Source organism: Lycorma delicatula, chromosome 3, assembly GCF_047948215.1.
Source record: "Lycorma delicatula isolate Av1 chromosome 3, ASM4794821v1, whole genome shotgun sequence".
NCBI lineage: Eukaryota > Metazoa > Arthropoda > Insecta > Hemiptera > Fulgoridae > Lycorma > Lycorma delicatula.
The window spans coordinates 4,056,352-4,078,674 of NC_134457.1; the positions used below are offsets into that span (position 1 = coordinate 4,056,352).

The 22,323-nt window shown below is 32.0% G+C and overlaps 1 protein-coding gene across 1 annotated transcript; it reads right to left on the reverse strand.

The window, feature by feature from the left end:
* Positions 1 to 7,389: 7,389 nt before the first annotated feature.
* On the reverse strand, positions 7,390 to 22,091 carry LOC142321357 (uncharacterized). The gene is made up of 3 exons (XM_075359378.1): positions 22,056 to 22,091; positions 15,305 to 15,448; positions 7,390 to 10,475 (listed from the first exon to the last, which is right to left on the reverse strand). The coding sequence occupies exons 1-3, from the start codon at positions 22,071 to 22,073 to the stop codon at positions 10,296 to 10,298; spliced, it is 342 nt and encodes a 113-aa protein (XP_075215493.1). The 5' UTR covers positions 22,074 to 22,091; the 3' UTR covers positions 7,390 to 10,295.
* Positions 22,092 to 22,323: the final 232 nt, after the last annotated feature.

Sequence of the window (22,323 nt, forward strand, 5' to 3'; positions counted from 1 at the left end):
ATGTTGAGATATCTTGGTAACATTAAAGTTCATTTGGTTTTAAAAAAATGTATCGCCAAACTTTATTAGACTTAAAACAGGACCCATTAGCAGTGTTTTTAGATTGCTATAAACCTCTTTTAGGTCTATATAAACTGGTAAAATTACCAAATCTGTCCATAAATAAAACTTAAAATTTATAACCGCCACTAAATAACCGATGAAACCTGCCCGATAATAGAAAGATACAACAGCAAGGGACATTGTTCAAGCTCTGTGATATGTAGGGAGAAATACTGAAACATCCGCCATTCTTGCGTTCCGTTCCGTTAATAGAAATGGATGTGAATTAAGAAGCAAATAAGGAGTTAAATAAAATAATTGTGTTATATTTTTGTATACTGGGAGGGAATGATGTCTAGGGAATATTTACAGGATATTATTAAAGTAAAAATGAAAGAAACAAAATTACTGAAAAATTTGATTTTTTTAATAAATATTTATATATAATATTTATTTATTTATTGTGTGGTACATAGTGTGTTATGTCAAAAATATTGAAATCAAACATTCAAAAAATTATAATAGCAAAGTACGGATGTTTACATTTGCATAATTTACTAATTTTAGTAAGGTACAAATTAACATTCAGATTTTTCAGCCTTTTGACTTCAGGTGGAGCTAGCATGATGTGGATTTCTCTTGTATATTCGCTGAGGTCAGTACTTAATTAGATTTTCCTCAGTTCAGAGTGGCTCACCTTACTCACAACCAGCCGTAGGTAACATACCCTATTTGTTCATACAGTAATTATATTTACTGTTTCCAGTTCTTATGCGATTAAGACTGTTACACAACTGTCTGTAGACTAAAGCGCAGCACTTGTGCGTGGACCGCCTCTACCCATCGGCAGCCCTGTTTTTATCCCATGAAATCTGCCATTTTGTTTGATATTAAAATTCTGTATAAGCTTTTGGACCAGTTCCCCCCATAAAGATTTCTGAGATTTCAAGCGCCAGTTAGTTAATCCACCGATGGCCACGTTGATTGATGGCACTGCATCGGTAATTTTTTTACTGGGAGCCATCTAATTATTAGGGTAGAAGAGAGTATATCAAGAGCTTATCAGTATTTATCAGTATAGCAACTATGCAGCTTATCGGTATATTCAACTGTGCTCGTGCACAGTAGTCAGCCACAGAATAGACCAATACTAATATTGATGTTTGACGTACGCTTGCATCTGCTCTCCAAGTACTTCCAGCCAATTTATGCATTATGTTCCCTTGAGTTCTCAATTTTGCAGCAGTATTTATATACATTACTTATAAGTCAGAATTGTGCCAAGTATCATTCCGAGATACATTATGTCTCAGTTTTTTCCCCACAAATAGGATCTTAAGCAACTTTCTGGCACCTCTATTGTTTACTTAAATGGAAGCAGCTTATGTCTGTTTAAGAGAGTTAGATTTCAGACCCCAATTATCGAAGTATATATACTGAGCAGTTATTTATATATAAGTAGATCTTCAAACTCATCGTTTAATCCAAATTACCATCATTAGAGTTCCTTCCATCTAATAAAAAAAAAAAAACAGGAAATTAAAAAGTTACGCGGTAAAAATTAAAATGATGACCCAGTAAGATTACCTAGCAAAACAAATTACAGTTTTGTTTCAAGGAAATAAATACATAATAATACCAAAGCTAAATATTCTGTAAACAATTTACATGAAAATAAAAGCAAGTAACATTTCTTATTGAAGTGTTCAAATATATGAACTGGTAAGTAAATGCTGATTGCCTAGGATTATATTTCTGAACAAGGGTCATTCAATCTGACAAAGAAAACGTGAGATTTTTGATATATTTTAATTTTTTTTTATTTTTCAACAAAGTCATCTTGCAATTCAACTCATTTAGACCGGTGATTCTCAACCTTTTTAGCTTCATGACCTTCCAAAAAGTAAAAAAAAATATAATTAATATTTTATGACACCCAACCCCAATCCAATGAAATCCAGTTAAAATTATTTAGCCGCATTGATAACAACAGGTATGAACATTAATGTATGAAGTGTACAAATATGAACTGTTTTCATGTTCCATCCAATTTGATGTGTACGTGCTACTTGTAATTTCATCTGCTTGCATAATGTTCGCTGTTATAGCGTCGTGTTTGAATATGCATATGATACGTTTGAACATGTGCTCTCAGCAGCATAAAAGAGGTGTAAGGGATTGCAGAATTGCCAGCACATTTGACTTTTTCCAGCGAAGGAAGTGCATTGCATCGCTCCAACTGGGGCCCCGAGGAGGCACATTACTGCAGGGCCGGAACACTTTAGCACCAAAAAGACTTCAGGGAACGGACTGAAGTATAAATATAACCACCATTAAATAATAACCTCCCCCTGATAAAAGAAAAACACAGCAGCAAGGGACTTTTGTCCAGGTTCTGCAATTTATAGGGAGATAAATGAAATTTCCCGCTATCCTCGTGTTCCGTTCCATTCCAGAATATCAGATTAGTTTTGAAGCGTGTAACTAGTGCCTTTATTTAAGTTTTTAAAAGGTTAGTTTCAATTATTATTCACCACAAATCTAGACAATATGGAGATGCATTTGCATGAGCTAAAACTTCATTTGGCGGAGTATTTTCTGGAAAGTAGAAATGATTTCTCAAAGAGAAGGGTATTGAATCCATTTAGTGAAAACACTGTTGTAGCTGCTAAGTTACCGGCTGAGATTCACGACCGACTCATCGAAATGTCTGCCGACAAAACATTACAACTACAATTCATGTCTGAAGATTTAGATACGTCTTTTATCGCATGAAAACAATTTGCTTTTGTATATTTCTAATGTAGAACCACGTATGGAGAAACTTTTAAATAAAAAAGCTGACAACACAGTCGTAGGACTATCTCTTCATGTGACTTTTTTCTGATACACGCATAACTTAATTTAAAATATTTATCATTTTATTTAAATACAATATTTTTTGTTTATTTATTTCATTGATTCTAACTAAAGCATGCACGCTTACCCTATTTCATTCACGCGGGCATGGCAGTACTAGCAGCCACCTTAAATAAATTTTTACACTTTAAATGTTCATTTATTTAATTCTACCGCTCACCTATAATGTCATATTATAGTAGACAACTACAGCAGTAGTTCGGCCGCTAAGCGGGTTGTGGGGTGTGTAAAGAGGTGGGTGGCTGGTTTAAGACCCTACTTTGATGGGGAACAGATTTAGTGGCTGGTTTAAGACCCTACTCTGATGGAGAACAGATAGTTCTGGGGATATAAGGTAATTTACACGCCAACATACATATATTTGCATCCATATTTTGTCGCAGGAATTTCGATGATATTTTTCTGGGGTCAATTGGTCAAGATTCAGTGAAAACTGGATACGCTCAATTTTTACCGATCGCCATAGTTTCCCTTCGAGTAAAAACAAATTTAACCATCTCGTTAATTTATTTTCTTTACATTTTTACTTGTAAATAAAATTATTTTTTTTCTCAAAAAATGATTCATTATTATGTTATGTACATGTAAAGTTGTAGGCTATGTCACGACCCCCAGGTTGTGAAACGCTGTTTTAGACCGATGACTTTCTAACTTTTTAATACCTTAACTATAATGTAATTTGTCCAACTCTGCAAAATAAACAGTCGTCTCAATTTTAACGTCATTTAAATGATTTTCTTACGGGAAGCCATTTATTTTTTTTTTTCATTTTTGGGAAGAGGAAGTAATTGCTGGAAACCAAATATGGTGCGTATGGAAACACAAAAAAGTGCAAGTCATGAAGTTTTGCAGCAATGACCTGAGACTTGTGTGTAGAAACGTTACGACGATAAAAGAGCATTTCTTTTTGGCCAGATGTGGTCCTGAATAGCGCATCCTTCAATCTGTCCGGTAACAAAACGTAATACTCTGCAGTGATGGTCCTTCCTTTCTCCAGGTACTCTATGAGCAGTGTGTCTTGAGAAATCCTTAGCCGTGGCTATTCCTTCAAATGGAACCGTTTCACTTCTTTGATACGCTTTCATCTAGTCCCACCCGCTATTTTGACTGTTGATTTGTCATATAATGGTGAATCCGTGACATGTTTAATTTGTACTTTAATCGCATCTATTTTTTTTTTTTATTTTTACATTTACAATTTTGTAGTGTATAAGTTTTTAAATTTATAATTTCTATCGACGTAATGCTTATAATTTATTATTATGTTCTGATAAGAATAAAGATTTATTTGTTTATTGTTACAAACGAAATGCAGTAGAATAATTGTAAAAAACGATTATTTTCAGATTCAAATTTTATTATGAATTCTGTTTTAATAAAACATTTTTCATTATTCTTAAGCAAAGTTCTAATCGGTTTATTATGTTGATTTATGTTGATACTATGAAGTTGACTATCATTTCTTTCTCTGCACTCTTTTCTCGGTTGCAACTTTGATTACTATATTTGATCTGTAGCGCTTAAATAACAGTCGTGTGGTTATTGTCAGATAGAATCCTACAGTGTGTCGCTTTTATTTTATTTCTACAGGTAATGCTTAATAAAAACTTAAAATCGATCAAAAAATTGAAATTTTTACATAAATTTACAAGTGTGCTTTTTATCGACTCAAACCGAGCTCGGTTTTAATTTACAGTAACTGTTTCTGAATTACAGGTATTTAGATGTTTTTATATAACATAGTATTAAAATTACGTCGTGTTTAGTTACACTAAAAAAAAAAAAAAATACTTTATAACTGTTTATAAGTATTTTATTGATATCCTGTAATGGAAAACTAAAATAAAGCTCTTAAAAATCAGTTCGGTTTACAAGAATATTATAACGTAGATTTCAGAGCAGTATTTTTAGTAACGATTAGAATACACAACGCGTTAAAAATAGATATTGAATAAATAAATTATTATTATCGTCATTTCTGGTTAAACGTGTTTAGTTTTACTCGATTATGAAGATTCTTCCCGGCAAACAAAGCGGTCTATACAGTTTTATAAGAATAGGAAAGAGTAATAATATTGCCTGTTTTAAGAAAATATTGATTTTAGCAGAAAAATATAAGATCTTTGAAGATTACAGAATTTCCTACAACTTGGATTTTTTTTTATTCTGTACAGTAAAAAATAACCCTGTTATGATGTTAATATGTTACAAGGGTTTTGATACCCTTGTTAATATGTTTTACTTATACCGGTCTTTCATGATTAATTTAATTACAAAAGAAAACGAGAAAGAATGAAGTTTTAAACGAATTATTATCTTACAATTCTCTTTTTTCTTCTGTAGATTCAAAATCGAATAAATTATAGATAAAATATACAAGACATCAAATATTTCTTAAAGATATAGTTGTGGGTTACGGTTATCGTGAATTTAGTTAAAAATGTAATGCGACTCATCGTAACGATACGATTACACTAGAGAAAATACTTGTAACGTTGAAAAAATAATTTTACGATCGAGTAAAATGTGATTTAAGTATATTATTTTTGCGTAATGCGATAAAAGTCGATACGATTTTAATTTTCATTATATCGTGTTCGAAAGCCAGAACAGAAAAAAAATGTCCAGTCGTACATTTAACGACTTTAAGAATGTACAAGACATCAAGAAATAGTTATATCGCATTTATAAATCGTCTTGTTAGTTTACATTTTTGTATTTAGAATATCCCCGGTCTAGGGTTGTTGACGACTAGAAAGTCGTCCGCCTGCCAGAAAGATGGTGCAAGTATGACCAAATTACTACGGTATTTATCAAATATTATCCTTTAAATGAGACGCTGCAAAGTTTCTAAACTCGTGAAACTTATTCCCTTTATCGAGTAAAACAATATACTTAAAACTCAAATTCGAACGGTTATAAAAAAATTTTAATTAAAAGGTTTAACTTCGACCGACATATAAAAAGAGTTAGAAAAATTCTTTCCCCGTGTTTTCAACAGTAAAAAACCGGGCTGCTGAATTTTAAACGTAGTCGTACATCCGTTTAAGATTAATTACGCTTAATTAATTTAATAGTTACGATGAATAAAGCTCGCTACGACTCGTGAAATCGCCATAAAAATCCAGGATGCTGTATTAAATAATCGCCCGTTGAAGACGCGCAAAGCTTGCTGACATGGCAAACATTTCAATTGAAATGTTTGCTATGTCAGTAAGCCGTCTCCGTTATATTTTACATGACGTTTTGGGACGAAAGACCTTTCGCTCGACGGGTGCCCTGATTGCTAACAATCGATCAAAAAAGCATTCGACTGAACATTCTTGACGGTGTTTAGTCTAATTTAAACAAGATTCTATTGAGTTTCTTCGTTTTGTAAGAGCGCATTAATGTCGGAGTAAATATATTAAAATTAAAAAATTAGTTTAAAATAATTCACAACTCAGAGCCGCTATTGAAAGTTATTTTGAGTATATATTTATGCACGCGTTGAACGGGATATGGATATAGATTTTTTCTGTTGTTTTTAATCGGTACGATTTAAAATTTCATCGACATAGTAATATTGTTCTTGCAAAAGAAAATTATATGTAAAAAAAATCGGTGAGAAGATTCCTAACGGTTTGGCAATTTATTATAGGCAAGCGTAGCGGAAGCGTAATTAAGGCCCCCTTTCTCTTAAGCTGAAGGTATTGCTGTTCTGTATTCTGGTCTGTAAAAGGAGGATATTGTTATTTTTAAAGATTGCGCATTAATAAGCGCGAACTCAAAGATAAAATAATATATATAATTTTTAAGTATCGGTCTACACAATTCATAATCATGTGTGCCGGGTTTTAATGACCTGACAGCTCATTTTTATACTTTGAAAAGTTCTGACTTTTCTAAGCAGCCCTAAAGGTGACGTAATTTTTTACGAGAATATATGTAGGCTTAATAAATATTTAAAAAAAGCTTAGCGGTTTATTAAGGCGTTTCAGAGCAAAACGGCACGGTTTGGTTTTGTTACAAATGAAATTGATTTGATCGTCCCTCGAGAATTTAGAAAATTTCGCTCGTGGGCGACAAAATACCGTAATTATTGATTGAAATTCTTTCCGTGAGATCAACAACGTTACGAGCGCCCGAAAAGCACGACGCAACTGTTTTATCCTTATTTAAAGTTTGATGTTAAAATACATCCGATGAATAACTTTTTGAGCTCTGTCGTACAATTTTCAAGTTATTTTAAATAATTATCTTCAGTTATAGATACGGTTGTGTCGTTTGCGAAAAAGCTTTGGCAAGCTCGAAATTACCGAACTCAGAAATGGCATCTGTTGTGTTGGTCAGCCGATCTTCTGAAAAACTTGCGAGATCTGGAGACTTGTTAAGAAATATTGCATCAGGTAGAAATAATTATTACAACGTATAATTCATTGTCACAGATTTAATTGATCGCACGTTAATTTTAATTTACAAATAAATTAAAATACTTACATGCAGTTATTTATATTTACTTAAAAAAGACAAAGTTATTTGAAGCGATATAGATAGAAGAAAACTATTACATACACTTAAAGATCAAACATATTAATGAACCAGCACAAAAATTTTGAAAACGATTACATAAAATGAATAAAAAGCGATTAATAGAAACGTTCAGTCTAGACCTAATTATGTTAAAATTATACGATGAAAATATATATATATATAGATTTTTTCTTCACTTTTACGCTTATTTTTCATAATTGACATCGTCGATTAAAAAAGCAAGATCTTACATTTTATTGTTCCAGTCATTCAATTTAATTTTTTATTCGTATTTAAAGATAGATTTTATTGAAAGACAACGGATCAATTATTTTTAATATAAATACTTTACTGTGCACACGTTTGCTCAAATTAGTTGCATTTATATGTAAAATTAATTTTTTATTTCCTTGTACGAAGTAAAGGAAGTATTGTATTCGCGAAAAATTTTGGTTTTCAGATTTCAACAGAAATATCCATTTCGACTAGTTTCGGCATGACGTCTCTACGTACGTATCTCGCACGTATGTGTAATTCGAAAATTATTAGGCGTAATAGTGAATATGCCTTAATAGTGAAGATGCGGGTATTTTTAATATACGTATTACTTGTCATTGCTTCTATAGTTGTCTTAGGATATTGTCGATTTCATCTGTAGTATATTGACAGGTCCAAGAAAAAGCTTATCGCTTTCATTAAAATAGGATGATGTATAAGGAGTGTACCTAATGGTTTTTGTTACACCTGCTTACTTTTTGATTGATTGTGAGCAGTATGCCGCTTAAGAGTGGAAACAAGAATCTGTTACCTAATAGCTGCTGTTTGTATATCCTTGTTCAGGGAACTGGCAAATTTTAGCCTTTATTTACGATTCCTGTTAGCGAGCGATCTTAACTTCGCGTCAACAAAGCTGCATTTTGCTTTGTACAGTATGTTTATGGGAGTTTAATCTTTCTGACTTTTGCTACTAAAATTGACACGTATTCCTTTTTTTATTATTTGTTTAATACTTTGATTTAGACTTAATTATACAGTATTAAGACCCGTTTTTAAACTACAAGTTTAAAATTTTAATCGATAAATATCTACAGTATAATTTTAGAAATATTCTATCGATATATATTTTATTTTCAAACATAAAGGATTTAACAGAATTTGTTATCGTTAAAAAAAATTTGAATTTCAGAGATGGGTGCGCTTATAAAATGAATTAAATATAGTTATGTATTTTTGAAGAAACTTAGTGCTAAATTGGTGTTCCGTATTTTTGTGACTAATAAACAGAATTATCTATTGAAAAAATACCCTCTGATTAAGAAAAGGAAGACCTTTTATTTATTTAAAAATTTTTAGTTATCTAAAGTCATCTCTTATAATATATAGCACTGTTTTTGTTAAGTACCCAGAAAGATCGCTCCTATGTCTCATCACTTCATTTGAAATAGTCGGATCTCAATTTCTGCATTTTTTTTATTTACGTGATTTTCTAAAGCATTTTTTATTAAAGTATACGATAAAATTTATTCTACCATAGGGATCGGTCAAGAGTAAGGTTAATCGAATACATTCGGTTGTTTGGTCTGGCTGCAAGCCGGCTTAAAAAATCATAATAACATCGATTATGAGCGTGAATTTCGACGAGGGTTAAACTAGATTCTGTTCAAATAGGATTACATTCTCTGAATTACTTATTTTCTGAAAAGCAGGATGACATTAAATTATGATTTGTCCAAGCTTTTTTGTAAGCGAATTGGATTCACCGTTTACATTTATTGCACTATATACCTACTACTGATCTACATTATAAAATGCTGTTTTAATTATGTAATCGTTTGTGAAAATAATAACGGTACTTCTTACTGAATTACCAAATATTATCCGTTTAATGAGCAATAATTGTACCCGGTCAGAAGAAGAGGACTCAACTTCAAATATAAAACTGCAATATATTTATAAAACAGTTTAATAGGCGAAATTTTAAATAACTTCTGGAGGGAATTTTATATTAGATAACTATTTGCTGCTATATATCTGCTTACGTACGTAATTTTCTTTTTCGTGGAGGGATTTCAAAAAATTCAGGAAAACTTTTCAGACGAAGAATTCGGTTCAAGTGTAATCACATCTATTTAGTTATCTGACTACAGGCTGCCTTGAACTTCTGAACCTCACTTTTAATACAGATTAGGAACAAGACAAGCAAATCGTAAAGCAAAATTATTTTTCCGTAGTAAAGGTGAATCGATCTATAATTTGAAAGTAAGCGACTTGTTCTGTACCCCCTGATAATTTTTTAGCGGTATAGTCAGATGACGGTGAGTTCTATATATCATTATCCCAAATCGGGTGATTTCTCGACACGACTTGTCCGCTCGCATTGAACATTTATTTTTATTTTTTCATATTACACATCGAACAAGAATTGTAAAACATTAAACAATTTTTCTGTTACTTAACTTAGATTTTGTTACTACACCATTTTATTTGCAGAATATTACTACTTTATTTTTAATCTGTTATTTCAAATTCTGAAGTTTTACGACTGGAATAACCGAACTAATTTTGAAACTATTTTATCTTTAAAAAGTTATGCAAGACACAAAAAGTAAACGACAGAAAAATATTAAAAAATTCAAAATTAATATGTAATTTGACCGTAAATTGTGAAAATGTAATAATAATGTTTCATAATAGAAGCTTAACGATTATTAATGCTTGAATTTGTTAGATTATTATGTAGTTATAGATTATAATGATAGTTACAGAAACTAATTAATTTTTAACGGATTTCATTCCTGAGAAAAAGTTATTTTTTATGTCGATTAAACCGGTAATAATGACCAGCTACGATCGGGCTGAGTCCATATATATCCTGTTCCAGTCATAGTGCAGTACGCGTTGTAATAACGTCCAGGACTCCTGCAAAATGACCATTGCGGGCACTTACACCGGAATTGTGTCTGAAATTCTTCTTTGCAGATCTCATTCCACCAGCATGTTCTCTGTAAAATATTAATCGACGATTAGAACTTTATTTTTATTAAGGGATACTGTTACTAAAAAAGGTAAATTTATGTACTATCATATGTAGCGGCATCGCTAGATTAAAACAACCGGATTACACAAACTCTAACGATTGTATTATTTATATATTTTCTTACATTTAATGCTAAAATTTGTATAAAATTGTAAAAGTTAAATCTTAATAATAATATAGGTCTGTGTTTCTTATTATTAATTTTAGTCTTTATTTATAATAGATATTGTAATGTGTTATCGATGACGATGAAATTATAATTATAAAATCAATAATGAACTTCATACGATCGTTTAATTCTACTATTTACTAAAGCAAAACCGGTACTATTATCATGACCTTATCCTCCATTCACAATAAACTCACACAAGGTTGCTCACACATTAACTGCAGATCAGAAAATTGTTGCATCTTTATCGCAAAATAAAGTACATTCTTGATATACTCTTTTCCACGTGTTATTGCACGTTCTAGTGCTTGCTGGCCCTGGGTAGTACCTATACCCTTGAGCTTAAGGGTTTCCTGAGGCTTTGCTTTCCAGAGGCTTTGTTTTCCAGAATTCTCTTGGTAACTTCAACTTTTCTTGGAGCTTTTAACTTTATTCTAAAAACTCTTTGTTGTTTCTCGGTTTTTCGCCGTTTACATTTATTTGTCTTTGTACATTCTTTTTTCATTCTCTTTTCATCGTTGCACTTTTTATTTCTACAAATTTTTTACTACCCACCAAAAATCTAGCGACTTTTGGTGGGCGGTATGTTATTTAATTTGGTAATGTGTGTTATGCGAGCAGTATGTTAAGACATGAAATCAAGTTTATTTCTTCTTTCTTGTTAAGATTCCTGTACCCTGTAATTTTCTCCTTTCTCATAATATAGATTATTGTATGTATTATACTGTTCAGTCCAGATTTTGAATGTTCATAATGCAGTCGTTATTCTAATTTTTAGTTCAAGCATAATATATATGTATAGTCAACCTATTTTATAATTCAAATGTACTTATTAAATTAGTTGATAAAGAAAATCACAGGACACAGGCCTTCTAAACATTATACTTATTTATGAGTTATGGAAATAAATCTCAATCGATCTTAAAATATTTTCTTTTACATTCAAAGAACCGTAAAAAAAACTAATCATCATATCAAACGGTATGATGTATTAGCCTTTACCTTATTACAATCTTTACCTTATTAACGTCGTTTATAAAAATGAAATTGTATTTTAGTGTGGAGTGTTTTATAATAATTTCTTTTAATCATTTTCAGTTATATTATTACTAATGATATACTTTTTTAAAACGACACAATAGTATCATAAAATCCAACTTCCTTCCAGATGAAGAGATGATATATCAGGGCGTTTTATTTTTTTTAGATTCGACTATACTTTCTTTCTGTTGCATTCTTTAAAAGAGGGCAGCAGCTCTTTCAGTTGTTCTTAAGAGCGTAAGTCAAGAAGACTTAAACGGCCATATCAAGATTACTCAATCTTCTGAGTACTGCGCAGCTGAAAACAATGGAAAACTACATCTGTTTTATTTCCAAGAAAATGTAGTTTTCTGCATTTTCATGCAACAAAAATGGAGTTGTCTTCCTTGGTAAAATATTCTGGAGGTCTACTCATCTGAACAGGGGAACTAGTCCCCCGGTCAGATCTCCGGTTAGGGACTGCTGAGGAAGAAGTCATCAGAAAATTAAAAAATAACATTTTACGAGTTGGAGTTGGAGTGTGAAATGATATAAGCCTAAAAAAAGGTCATTAGGTTAGAAGATTTAAAAAGGGTAGGTTAAATGTAGATGCAATAGGAGTTAGCGAGGTTTGGTGGGAAGAGGAAAACTACTTTTGGTTAGGAATAATTAACTCAGTGTCAAACAAAGGGCAGGCAGGAGTAGGTTTTGTAATGAACAAGAAGATAAGGAAAACAGTAGAGTATTTCAAAAAGCATAGCAATAGAATCATTATAATCAGAAAAAATCAAAACCTAAGCCAGCAATGATTGTTAACATCTGTACCCCTACAAGTGCCCGTGATGATGACGTAGAGGATGTATACGAAGAAGTTATAAGGCGATGAAAATTTAATTGTAGTTGGAGATAGGAATGTAAACATCAAAAAGGCAACGAAGAAAATATTGTGGGTGAATACAGGCTGGGGAAAAGAAATGAAAGAGGGGACAGAGTTATTGAGATTACATGAAGAATAATTTAGTAATTGCCAACACCCAGTTTAAAAATCACAGTAGAAGAATATACACATGGTAAAAGCCGGGCATACTGCAAGGTATCGGGTAGCAGATAGATTATCTCATGGTTAAGCAAATATTTAGAAATCAACTCTCCGACTGCAAAGCATATCTTGAAGCACATATTGATAGTGACCATAATTTAGCGATAATGAAATGCAGATTGGGGTTTAAATGCTGGCCTCTGTGGCGCAAGTGGTAATGTTTTGGCTTTTCATCTGGAGATTCCGGGTTCAAATCCTGGTCAAGTATGGCATTTTCACACATGCTTCAAATCATTCATCTCATCCTCTAAAAAGAAATATATATAACCGTGGACGGAGGTTAAAAAAAAAGTTGGTGGTGTTTAAAAACCTGAAGAAAAGTTGCCAGATGAATCAGTGAAATTTAGAGAAGCTTGAGGAAGAGGAAGTAAAAGAAGATTTCTGAAGAGGACATCACAAGAGATCTGACTATAAAAGATAAGGTTGATTGATTTTACATAAGAGGTTGTAAATAAAGAAATGAGACTGGTTCAGAAAAACTTTTTATTTACAATCCAATTATAAATGGACTCTATCACCTTCGAAATAGTTTTCTTCAGAAGCCACGCAACGCTTTAAACGGTTTTCCCACTCTTCATAGCAGTGTTGCAACTCAGAAACTGGAATACCCTTCAGATGGTCGGTTATATTTTTTTAAATGTCTTCTACTGTTCCAAATTGGTGTCCTTCGAGGTGTTTTTTAAAGTCGGGAACAGGAAAAAGTTGCAGGGCCTCAAGTCAGATGAATAAGGTGGTTGAGGAATTACAGGAATGTTTTTCTTTGCCTAAAATTCATTGATTGAGAGTTCAGTGTGACAAGGTGCATTGTCATGATGCAGCATCCAGTTCTCTTTGATGGCTGGCTTCATGCAGGTAACTCTTTTCCGCAGTCTTTCAAGAATTTCTCAGTAAACATATTGATTTACAGTTCCTGTAGGCAAAAACCCCTTATGGACAATGCCATTACTATCGAAGAAACAAATTAGCGAGGTTTTGATTTGTTCAACATTTTTGCTTTTTTGGGAAGTGGTGAGTTTGCTTTGGCGTTTTGTTTCTGGGTCGTACTCAAATATCCAAGATCTACCACCGGTAATAACATTTTTTAGAAAATCAGGATTAGTTTCAATTTTCCCTAGAAGACCGCGACAAACTTACATTCTGTTGATTTTCTGTTCAACAGTGAGGTTTTTTGAGGCCAGTTTTGCACAACTTTTTTTCATGTCCAATTCGTTTGTCAAAATTTGATGAAGGGTGGTACGGTTCAAATTCAACTGTTCTATAATCAATCTGACAGTTAATCGGCGGTCGTACCGTATCAAGTCTCTGTTTCGCTCAACACTGTCGTCGCTTTTTGACATTAACGGTCTTCTAGAGCGTGGATCGTCCGCAACTGATTCCTGGCCATCTGAAAATGCTTTAAACCACTTAAAAACTTGGGCTCGTGACAGAGCGTTTTCCATACGCCCTTTTCAGTTTTGTAAAAATTTCAGTAGCATTCTCACCGACTTAATACAAAACTTGATCGCACAACGTTGCTCATAATTATTATTCATTCATTTTTGTAACGCACAACAAAAACTAGTCTCACGAAAAGTTTGTTTACGTCACACGTGGCAACAATAGACTAAAAATATTAATTAATACGTAATATAAATCAGCTGTTCATATAACCATATGTTTACTGGTAATTTTACAATGTTGCCACTTTGGCTGCCAAAAAAAAACTAGTCTCATTACTTTATTTACAGACTTCGTATGAAGGAGCTGGTTTGCTGGTACCAGTTGAAGGTAATATGAAAAGCGATGACTGTTTGTAGACTTTAAATCACCTTTCTAGTTACAGAAGTGCAAAATTATCAAATTTTTTTTTCGGTATGACTACTTCTTTTCACAAAGCATAAAGTTTAAAATACAATTCTTTAAAAAGAAAAACACTAATTAAAAATCATGATTAGATCAAGATATAAACCTGTTAGAAAATTTTTGGGGAGTAATAAAAAACACAGTTCGTTCTACAAAAACTAATTTGATAGAATGTTATTAAAGTGTGATTTCATGAACAAGAAATTGTGTCAAAAGTGTCAGTCGTTCCAAAATGAGGAATATCTTTTATAAAATAAAAAACATATTTGTAACTAAATTTGTATAATTATGTTTTTACGTAAATAAAAATGCGTTTGTTAAAAATATTCTTTGTTCGGATCAATTTGTTCATTACCATATGGTTTTAAGGGTTTCCTTTAAGGGAAGATAAATGAAATTATTTTGCACTAATTAAGAGAATTTTCCTCTGACAATTTTACGACCAGGAGTACTATCTGAAATTTTATTTTATATTGTAAATGCTAACAAGATTTCAATTAAGGCAGTTATTATTTTTATTACTGCTAGTTAAAAAGGTTTGAGTGAGAGATCGTAATTTATACCTATTTATTTAATACGTATTTAGCCATATTTATAATATTAAATGGTATTGAAGATTATATCGAAAGGTATATGAACATCGGGTGCAGTTTCATGTACCTACCTCTGTTAGATAAATTCGCACTGAATTATCGCTGAATGTTGGATAAGAGCGGGAATCACAGAAATTGCAAAGGCTGAAAAGTAGCATCAAAACGCACCATTGTCTAATACAGTCTTGTCCGCCTAAAGATCTTCCAGTATCACCCTGTAAGTATATATATCAATTAAATTACAAATAGTTAAATGAAATCATAATATATAAACTTCATATTTCTATAAAAAGACTAGAGAAAATTGATTTATGTGAGGGCGAGTTAAACATTATCTAATTTTCACCAAACACCTTGAAGGTTGTCATACTGTCTTCTGTGTTTGCGTGCGTGCTTAGAGTTGGTATGATTGCGGTGACCTGTGCAAAATTTGACGGGTTATTTTTTTCCAGTTATTAAAGTGTAAACATGTCCGCTTCGCTAGCGGTTTACACAAAGGAGTAACGATGAACAGCGATCAGATTTCTCTTGTGGGAGGGTGTGAAAGGAGCTAAAATTCATCGTAAACTTTTATTACAAAACAGGGACAGTGCTTTATGAAGTAAAAGTGTTTTTTCATGGATCGAGAAGTTACAAGTGGTCGAACGAATGTGACGCTCGAAGAGGAAACAGGACGCCCGTCAACCTCCAACAGGGATGACATGATTCAGCGAGTCTGAGAGATGGTTCTGCTGAATGCTTGTTACAATCGATGAGGTAGCGTTTTCTTTAAACATCCATCGCGGTTCTGCCCGTCAAATCATCCACGACAAGCTCGGCTTTCACAAAATCTGTGCACGACGGGTACCAAGACAGCTTATTGTAGAACGCAAACTCAAACGTGCTGACGTTTGCCGACGCTTAATCGATCGCTTCGGCGAGGAAGGCGACACATTTTTGAGCAGAATAGTTACCGGTAATGAAACGCGGTTTATCGCTCTGAGCCATAACCGAAACGCCAGAGTGTGGAGTAAAAACACCCAGGATCTCAGACGAAGAAAAAATTCAAGACCGAGCCATCGGCGGGAAAAAGTTCACGCTAACCGTTTTTTTTTTTTGGGACGCAAAAGGGCTTGTACTGGAATACTTCATGGAAAAGGGGACTACGATCAACAGCGGGAGAGTTACAGTCAAATGTTGGAAAACAAGCGGAAGTCAGCGATTCGCTACAAACGCCGAGGTCTATTGTCGGAGAAAGTGTTTCTGCTGCTGCATGATAACGCCCTCCTCCACACGGCTAGCCGCACCGTTCAAACCGTCATGTTGAATTTTGAGGCACTGGAAGACACTCCTACCAACCCAGAACTTACCCCCTGTCATCGGTTTGGGCCGCTCAGTTATGTTTTGCGAGGTCGTCGATTTTCCACAGAATTAAACGTGCAGAAAGCGATGCAAAAGTATCCTTGCGACCGACTAAAAACCTTTTTTTTGGAAGGATTACACAAGCTTGTGAACCGTTGGACCGATTGCATTTACAAAAGAGGCGAATACGAGTACGTTAAAAAATTACGTACATGTTGAATCCTTACCTTTGTATAACGAAAGTTAAGGTATAACTAATTATAGAACGGAAAGGGTAGATAATTTTTTATTCGCCCTCGCGTTTAATAATATAGAATCGAGTAAAAACTAAAGACAGAAAACATTTTCGTACTGAACGTAAAAAGGATTCTAATTTAAAAAATCTGTTGGACACCACAGGACTTCCTTGTACGCCTATTAAATTACATATACACATTTTTAAAAGTACATAAAATGTTAATAATTAAAAAATTCACTCACCAACAATTGTTTCATATATGCCTTCACGCGCTTCAGAATAAAATATCATCATCAGGAACTAATTTTTTTTTATGTTATACTTATTAAAACTAAAACTTCTTTGTCATATAAATTTGTTTACGTAACGTAATGTAATATAACAGTGGTAGTCAAATGTTTAAAATTATGTCGACTTAATGTCCTGTCATTATGAATGTCTTCACCGTCATAAAATGACAGGAGGTTAATGACATAATGACAAGATGTTAAGTCGACATAATTTTAAACATTTGACGACCATTGTTATATTATATTACGTTACATAAACAAATTTATATGACAAAGAAGTTTTAGTTTTAATAAGTATAACATAAAAAAAAAAAAAAATTTTGTTCCTGATGATGGAATTTTAATCTAAAGCGCTTGAACGCATATATAAAAGAATTGTTGGTAAGTGGGTTTTTTAATTATTAATTGTATAATCGTACTAACGGGCCATGTTGGATAAAATTATTACAAAACATAAAACGTTATTTCACTAATAACTTCTGATTTTCTTCATATATATTTTTTTGTTATTGTTTATTGATATTTGGCAACACCGATCCGCTGCATTGACAAAACCAGAATCCATGCCTCTCTATTGCTCTGTCTTACGTTCACCGTATCAGACATTTTCGTCGCTTCATGAGAAGCTCCGATTTGTCTTCAACATTCTGGAATGTTTGTGCGACCATCTGCGCAAACATGTATAAATGCTGCACATCATTCAATTCCAGTCAGTCTCAGTCGAGTCGATCTGTCTACTGCTATCGAATCTACTGTGAATGTGTATGTTGTAATTTGCATGTTAATTGCAATTCACGGTATTAAATATTCACGACAGTAGATTTATACAGAATCATGGATAAATTTTCAAGCGGGTGTAAGCAAGCATTAGATGATAGTGAAGCATTAACAAGTGTACAGACAACCGTGGTTCCAAAAATAAAATCAAGAAAATGTGCTCAAGAATACTTCAAATTTGGGGTTTACCAGTACTGAAGAAAATGAAGAAGAAAGGCCCTGGTGTGTCATTTGCTCAAAAGGTTTGGCACCAGACAGCATGAAACCAAATAAAATGATATTTGGAAACGCTTCATAATGAGTACATTAAAAAACCCTGAGAATTTTTTGAATTAAAATTAAAATCATATGAAAAGCAAATATAATTTAAAAAAAAACACTTTGTGAATGAAAAAACTTTACTTGCATCTTACAAAGTTTCATATAAAATAGCCAGATCTAAAAAGCCTCACATCATTGGTGAAGAGCTTATTTTGCAGCTGCAATTAAGATTGTAGAAACTATGTTTGGAGATAATTTTTCCAAACACTGTACTCCATACCTCTATTAAATGATACTGTTGCCCGTCAAATTAGTGATATAGATGTATAGCATTAGCTTTTCGAAAAGTTGCATGACAAATTGTTTTCAATTCAGCTTGTTGAGGCAACAGGTAAGCAATAAAGATGCTCATTTCATTGCCTATGTTCTATTTTATGATGGTATGTCAACAGTAGAAGAACTACTTTTCTGCAAACTCAAAGTGACAGCACTCAAATTATTTTCTATCTTAAATGATTTTATAAACAAGGCAAACAGAGAGTGGAATATGTACCAATGGTGCTCGTTCAATGTTCGAAAGATTCCAAAGTATAAAAGCACTTGTGAAATAAAAATCTCCACTGTGTGTCTGGACACATTGTATGATCCACAGAGAAGCTCTGGCTTCCAAAGAAATGAGTCCTGGTCTGAATATTGTGCCAATGACGATTGTAACCGTAGTAAATTATATAAAAATGAGAACCCTATAATCAAGAATCTTTTCTGCACTTTGTAAAAACATGGGTGCACTACATTCAACATTACTGTTTTATGGCGAGGCAAGATGGTTATCATGTGGGAAATTTTTGCATCGTGTTTATGAATTAAGAGATGAAATTGCCATTTTTCTAGAAGAGGAAAACGAGGAAAAATATTGCTAGTAATTTTCATCCAGATTGCAGTAGGGAGATCACAGGAACTTGAACGACCATAGAAAACTATAAGGCTTTAGAAAAACGGTTACAAGATATTATAAGTGTACAAGGTTTGGTTATTTAAAAACAAATCAAATGAGTTGGATATGTAAGAGATTTTATGAAGCTGTTTTAAGACTTCACCTTGGCAGGATAAACTACAAAACAAAATAAGAATATGCACTTGATATTAAAGAGAAATTGGTAATAGAATTAGATAACAAAAAAATTGAGCCAAATCCTAGTAAGAGAACTGTATCAAAGATTTACCTTAATAGTTTATGGGGTAAGTTTGGGCAAAGATTAAATATGAATCAAACTAAATATGCATGTGATTTATTAGAATTTTATAATATACTTATAGATGATAGAATGGACAAAAGAAACTTGACTTTACTGAGTGATAATATAGTATAAATAACATACAATTTGAAAGACTGTTTTATAGAAGATCCTAAAACTCTTAAGTATTTGTAGCTTCTTTCACAACAGCTAATGCAAGAATGAGACTGTGTAATATGTTGGAAAGACTTGATGAGAATATAGTGTATGACATATATTCAGTTATATATATATATATATTGATGATGGTGAAAATACAATCAAAACCAGTTCTATGCTTGGTGAATAGACAGATGAATTAGGAGGTAAGACTATATAACTGAATTGTTTCAATAGGTTTTAAAGTTATGCTTATACAATTTTAAAAGATAAATGTGTGACTGAGATAAAAGGTTTTACTTTGAACTTTACAAATTCAAAAATAATGGATGTGAATATTATGCACAAAATGGTCGAAAGAAACTGAATCTGTAGCTATAACTTACAATCAAATAACAAGAGAAGTGAAGATTAAAATTCTACTAAATAAAAAGATCACAAAATAATTTTTGTTTGACCATGATAGAAGGATGATACTAGAAGAGAATGATGGAATAATTAATACACTATCTTGGGAATAATAAAATTGGATTTTAATGGGCTGCGGTCCATTAAAATGATCAAAGAGGGTCTGGGGCCTCAAAGAATTCAAAGCCATGTACACTAAAAAAGTCAGCAATTAAAGTAACGATTGTTAATTATGAGAACTCAGAGTGGCAATTGTAAATTATATGAATTCAAAGTGAGAAATTGTTTTAAGAGAAATTAAAGTCAAAATTATTTAAAGTGAATGTTAAGTGAGAATTCAAAGTCAGAAAATAAAAAAAAATGTTCCAAATAATCTCCCTTATTACTCACATACACATGAACAGTAACAGACGATGAACCGATCCACATACAATGATAAAATGGTCTGCACTGAACAACAGATAATGAGTCATAGTGTAAACAGCTGCACCACACAGTAGGCTCGGGAAGAACAAAAAATAAACGACGCTCATTATTTGCAGTTCTTGTTGCTGACTGATTTTTTTTTTTTGGCGATGGTATGTTGGATACGCAAGACTCTAATATGTGTACGCATATATATATATATACTCACACAGAATATGTTGATGAATTATTTGAATTTTCACAAAATTATATATAATATATATATAAAATTTGGCTTCTTCTACTTGTAATGTTTTTTCTTATTCAATAAACTTGTAATATAATAGAATTTTCATTAGCATAAGAATCCATTTTTTAATTAAAGAGTTTACCTTGAATCCTAATGTATTTATCAATGTAAGGGTATGTGAAATTTAATTTAATTACAGTAATTTTATTATTAAAATATCACATTTCATACTATTACAATACGTATGTATTATGATGGCAACTAGGTTTGGTTATGGAATGGACTTTCAAGGGAAGAAGTATAGGAATGAAGGGTATGTGAGAATATGAGAAAAATGTGAGGAAGAAAAATTTGTGAAATGCATAAATATTGAGAATCTAGTTGATAAAAAAATAAATGCAGAGTAGAAAGGATGGAGAAGTGTCTCAAATCGGTAAAATGACATAACCAAACTCAAAGTTTTTGGTTTATAGGGTTTAACTGAAAATTTACAGTAATTTGTGGCACTTTACCTCTAAAGTAAGTTATAAATAATTATCATGCCACAGACAGGTATCTTATACAAAATATGGCTAAAGAAAGGACAATCTTAAAAAAATAGAAATTTACAAGTTGAGGAAAGGTCTGAAAAAAGTAATAATTATATATCAGAGGATGATTATTAATAAGCCAAAGTTGTTTAACCAGGTTTTTTGTTTGTACATAAAATATGCAGACATAAAAATATTTTATATTACCTTAGTGTTCAAATATTGTACTGAAACAATTAAAATAGATCTACTATAGGCAATAATTTACTCATGGTAGAAAATGAGCTAATAATCTTGTGTTATATTATTGTAAACAGCCTGTGTTATTTTATGACTGTTGGCTTTACTAAGTAGCAACTAAGTTGAATAGATACAGGAGTTATAATATTACTATTAAAGATATAAATATAATTTTTTTGCACGTATGTAAGTCTGAAAATAAAGAAAAATTAAATTAATATATTTTTTTTTAGGTAGATTGTCACCATTTAAATCTGAGGATCTGTAAATATTTATTGTTGAGTTTAAATTAATAAAGTACTTTTCAGTTTTCACGCTAAAAAATATATTTTTAAACGTAAAATAAAATTATTATTAATGTATTAACAATGCAATTATATAAAATTTATCATAAAATGATTACATAAAATTGTTGTATAAACTTGCATATTAATAATAATTAAGTTTAGTTATTGTTTTAAACTGTTGAAAATCATTATAGTTCATAAAAACTATATCTTACTTATTAAGTACTTATTTTTGTAAAACAGAAAAGGAATTACTGAAAAAAATATTTGAAGGTGAAGAAGATATCTTCCTTATAATACAACAAATTTTGAGTAAAAATTATTAAAATTCATAAAAGAATAACAGGAAAACAAAACTGTATTCTCTTCTAAAGAAAATCTTGATTAAGCTAGGGACTCACCCTTTCCCCGCCCAGCATTCTATTACAGCCAATGACTGTTCAATGCACGCGCCATCTTATTACATTATGGATTTATGTACTACCAACGTCACATATAAATAATGATCAATCTTTTAAAAAGCATATTTTGAGTTTGAATAATTCAGTCGAGTAGTTTAATCATCAGACAAATTAAAGTTATGTGTGCATAATTTTCAATTAAGTTTCTTTTTTCATAGAGTAAGTAGTTATTTTCCATGGAATATATTTATAAAAATTTAGACTCTTT

Coding starts and splice junctions, on each gene's coding strand:
- LOC142321357 (XM_075359378.1), bottom strand. Junction 10,476..15,304: donor TGCGAATTTATCTAACAGAG/GTAGGTACATGA, acceptor AATATTTTACAG/AGAACATGCTGGTGGAATGA.